Here is a 4,786-nt window from a genome sequence, read left to right as displayed (position 1 = left end):
CTCAAAAAGTCACATGAACAAAGCCGCCTGTGTTGATCCCTGGTCCTATCCCAGGTAGAGCCACGTACTGTAACTCACCAAAACAATCTTTCAGCAGCTGCTCGAGGCAAAGAAGGGACAAGGACTCCCTGTACCAGCTGGTGTACATTTGCACTAGGGCCAAAATCACCTAACGTAAATAATTTAGATCACTTTAAATGAGATATGAATTAAAAATTCTGTTGTTTGTTTTTAAAATCCTATTGGTGAAAAGATACCTCACCCGAATGAGTATTAAAGCTTTGTTCTACTTAAAAATATGTGTCTTAATATCAGTCATCCAAATATTCCAGTCTTCTTCATGTTTTCAAAAGCATATTTGGAACTTGCATTTCGACATCGTCCAATGGCAAGTGAGGATCACACCATTGCCTGCATCTGCCAAGGCTCTGGCCCTTGTCAACCTTGAGGTCAGAACTTTAAGACCTAAACAAATCCCCAAAGTGTTCTGTCTTTTAAATATAGATGTAGATAATATGTCCAATAATCATTCTGTCAGGGTTTGCAACAAGGTGTCTGTTCTCACCCACCTCCTCTAAGTCACTTATGCCTGCCCTGTTTTTAATTAATACAGAGACAATACAGTGATTGTACCGACCCAAAGCAGTTGGGCACTTCTGCTGGGGTACGGCAACACCACTTGGACAAAGCAGACACAGAACTGCAGTACAACTGGAAAATGTGAATATCTGAATCTTGGGGGAGGGTAATTACTGTCCTGGTTTATGTTGAGTATCATTATATGTCCAGTGAACTTCCAGAAAGTCTAGAATACCTGTAAACAGCACAAGCTAGCTGTGACTGCTATCTGGATACTGTTCAGCCTGCGGTATGGTAGCAAGCTCCGTGAATATGAATGTGCTGACAGCTTAGATTTTCATATTTTCAGTCATGTTAATTTTTTCAAAAAGAATGTCTGATCGAAACAATTATATACAACCAAAAGCTTTGAAATAAGACCTTGTTTTTAAGTGTAAAGGTTATATATTAGTCTGTCTCCATTTCGGTGTTCAGGGGTTAAAAGCTAACAGGAGCAGTACATTTCAAAAGCTTGAAAAAAATAGCAAGATATGACTTGGGCTATAGCAATTTACAAAGGTTAGCTTGCTTAATTGTTGATTAGATAACATGGATTTTGAGTTTTGACCGCCTACATTGTGGTTTGAAAGTAAAAGCTTCTCTCGTTTGGGCTTATTTGCTCAAGGAAATCCGCTGTACAGAATGTGTCCTTCCTCATCATTTACGCCGTGTGCACTCACTGCCATGAGACTGTAAGGACAATAATGTTTGACTTTATGATCAAACCAGGTCATGAGCCATCAACATGCATCCAGTTTCACCATGTTTATAATGATCCGTTCATTATTGCTAGGCTCAATCAGCTGTCACCGTCTGAGACACAGAACCATTTAGGATGCTAAGCAAATAACAAAATTACAGCATTCACTGGTCAAACACTAAACTGCACCAAATGGAGTTCTTATTCTGGCTCCTAGAGGTTTGAGATGTTTTTAATGTATGGGAGAATCAAGGATCTTGAATATCCTTTTCTTGTTCATGGTCTGATAACTGAGTGGTGCTGTTAATAACACCCTGTTGCCTACACTACACTACAAACAAGGTGGACAATGTTGCTTTAGCCAATCCACAACATCACTCAACCCATTCATCCCATTTTCCATTTCAGCCGTGACTGAATTATTCATTGACAGACCAAAATCCTGTCAGCTTCGGAATATTAAGTGTTCAAAGTTCAACATTCAGATGTCAAAGTGTGCACTGATTGACTGGAATCCTGTTGACTTGTTGGGATTATGGTTGTACTGCACATGACTGAAAAAAATAGTTTTCACTTGCTTGCACAGTTTTCATGATACAAGCAGCAGATTACCGTATAAAACTAATCTACTTGTCATCCATTCTCTTTTTAGATCATTTATTTAGATAACTCAGAAGTTAAAGACGGACCAAGAAGTGGAAAGAAAAGGCCCACGAGTCCAAGAAGACCCAATAAAGGCGACGGTAGCGCTACATTTCTCAATATGGAACCTTCTCCGCAGTTTTGGCACATGCAGTTCGCCCCCCAGGAACCTGCTGGAGAGCAGAAAAAGAAGGTGTCAGTCATGAGCCAGCCAGAATGCTCCATCTGCTACAACACCTACGACAATGTCTTCAAAACACCCAAGCTGCTTGAGTGCACCCACACCTTCTGCCTGGAGTGCCTCTCCCGCCTCATGGCAGTCTCGCTGGCTGACCAGGATGGTAATGGCGGCAACGCTCGCCTCTCTTGCCCCTTTTGTCGCCACCCCACAACGCTGCCTGATGAGGGACCCCCGGCCCTGACAACCAGTCGAGAGGTCCTCTGCAAGTTGCCCATTCACCAGCAGCAGGAGGAGCCTGTGTGGCTGGAGGGGGAGAGGCTGTGCTACAAAAGCTCCAAGCAGGACACCGGCCCAGGCACCCCTGACAGTCCCACGGCCTTCTGTATCTGCATTGACATTGGGGCCAGCAAGACAGTGGATCCTCCGATCCAAACGCAGCCCAGGACTTATAGCCTGTTGGGCCGGCTGGCAGACTGGAAGAGGATGGTGATTTTCATCGTGCTCATGGTGCTTCTTATTGTAGTTGTGTTGTGGCCGTTGCAGTGTGTATTCAGCACTGGGAACATGCGTTGTATGCGAGAACCCAACCACCCCAACCCCACAACCACGACAACAGCTACTGCTGCTGCTGCTTTCAACCCGTTCACCAAGCCAGAGTAAACTTACAGAATGACTGGACTTCACTGGAACTGTACATACTATTATATATGAGACATTTGACATTGTACTTTTTTTGTGCATAATTGCACTTTTTCCAAGTCCACACTGTTATTGCCACATAATAACGGTCAATACCTCAGTTTTTAACTACTAATGTAAAAGTCACAATGTGAAGGCTTTTTAGATGTTGGACTTTATTGTTGTTCAGTGTTGATTTAAAAAAAAAGATACTATGGCGGACCCCACCAGTGGACCGAGATGAGTGGGCTGAAGGCAACACGGACCGCACCAATTTTCACTGGAATTTTGTGTTATTGTGATATATTTCATCAGGCTCATTTGAATTTTTAACTGTTCACACAAGCCTGTAAAGACACAAATGACTGAGTGGCGGGAGATGAACTCTGACAGGCACTTCCCCTGAAATTGTGTTCAGTGAGACAAAAACATTCACACAATCCATATTTTTGCACTTAAATAAACACCTATAGTTTGAAATCAGTTCACAGTTTTTGGTCTCACTGGTTGGACGGACTGAATGTTGAGCACAAATCAACCCACTCATATTCTAGACATGGGATGACAGAGAACACGAGTGGGTTGATTTGTGCTCAACATTCAGCGACGGCATAAAAACTCGCCGTTGTATCCGAAGCCAAACAGTGACGTTTAAAAATGCTGATGTGCTCGCTTTGCAAATATCCTACAAATAGCTTAGTTTAGAGTGACAAACAAAGAAAATGAATGTAAACCCAATGTGCCAACTATGAACTCAAACTTTATACATTGTACATTTGATTTGTGTGTTTTGATACGCCCTTGTTTACAGAATCCAAATAAAAAAGAGGTATCAGCTCCGGCATGAGACATTTGTGCAAATGACTTAAACGTGATCCGTCGTGTTCATGCATTTTCTCTACGTCTTTAAAACTAAACTCAACTTCACTGCAGGATCAGTTTAATCAGTGTAAAGAGCAGGTGCAGTAATTTCCCCTCAAATATCACACAGCTCCTGGCGCGCTTGAATGAAAATTAAAAAGAAGCGTTAGTTTCGGGGTCAAGTTGCAAAACCGCCGAGTCATTTACTGACTGCTGTTTGTCATATCCTCACTATCAAACCCATGGCTATAAAAGCAAAGCCCTCCTTTGCCTCGGCAGGAAGTCGCCTTTATTTGTTCTTGGATTACGTGTGTCAGATAAAGGAAAACTTATGGCTCAGGGTTTTCCCAAGTACCTCACATTGTTGATAAGACATTTACGTTAAACCGTAAGAGTCATTCAGGAGTGGCCATAATAAAATTACTTCCTTAAGAACCATGTTAACTGCCAGTAAACATGGTTAATCAGAGGCCCAGTCATGGCTTCAAAATGAATAAAGGTAAATAAAAATGAGATAATAATATATGTTGTATGTGAAAGAATGCACTAGGGCATTTAAACTATGCAATTTCCATTACTAAAAAAATGCCTCTTATTAAGTTCCCCTTCTCCCCAATAAAGCAGAATAAACAGCACACTGTCCTTGTGGACAGTAGCAACATAAAAGGGTTTTATTCAACACTTAATAAACAGCACTAACTTCAAACTCATTCTTGTTTTTTCACCTCTTTCATTTTATTGTGAGTTATAAAGCGCAGTTTCTACAACCATGAAATAATCTTTTAAATTGGGTTTTTTTCTGGAATGCATTTCCTGCCTTACTTTTCAATATTAATATCAGTTAACTTGTGTTAGCTAACTCTTTGATCGATATTCTCGGTCATCACTCAGTTCAGAGGGGAGAGCACTAAAGAGGTTCATTGTTATTTCTTTCACTTTGGGGGACAGGAACTTCATCTCTGTCCAAAAAATAAATAAAAATGCTCCAGATTCAGAAGCAGAGACAAGTAAAATTAACTTAACATAGTGCCATCATATATTTTTATTAAACTTTATGATAATAAACCATTTTGATGCCATTTCTGGCAGATCATTGCATCAGCAGA

General features: G+C 41.1%; 1 protein-coding gene across 1 annotated transcript; it reads left to right on the top strand.

The window, feature by feature from the left end:
• Positions 1 to 2,081: 2,081 nt before the first annotated feature.
• Positions 2,082 to 3,065, top strand: rnf223 (ring finger protein 223; the record flags this gene model as incomplete). Its single annotated transcript, XM_083920275.1, has 1 exon — positions 2,082 to 3,065. The coding sequence occupies one exon, from the start codon at positions 2,082 to 2,084 to the stop codon at positions 2,799 to 2,801; it is 720 nt and encodes a 239-aa protein (XP_083776401.1). The 3' UTR covers positions 2,802 to 3,065.
• Positions 3,066 to 4,786: the final 1,721 nt, after the last annotated feature.

The sequence above is a fragment of the Echiichthys vipera genome (assembly GCF_963691815.1).
Source record: "Echiichthys vipera genome assembly, chromosome: 9".
NCBI lineage: Eukaryota > Metazoa > Chordata > Actinopteri > Perciformes > Trachinidae > Echiichthys > Echiichthys vipera.
Note: the sequence above shows the minus strand (reverse complement) of the source record. Positions and strands in the feature narration are given on the sequence as shown.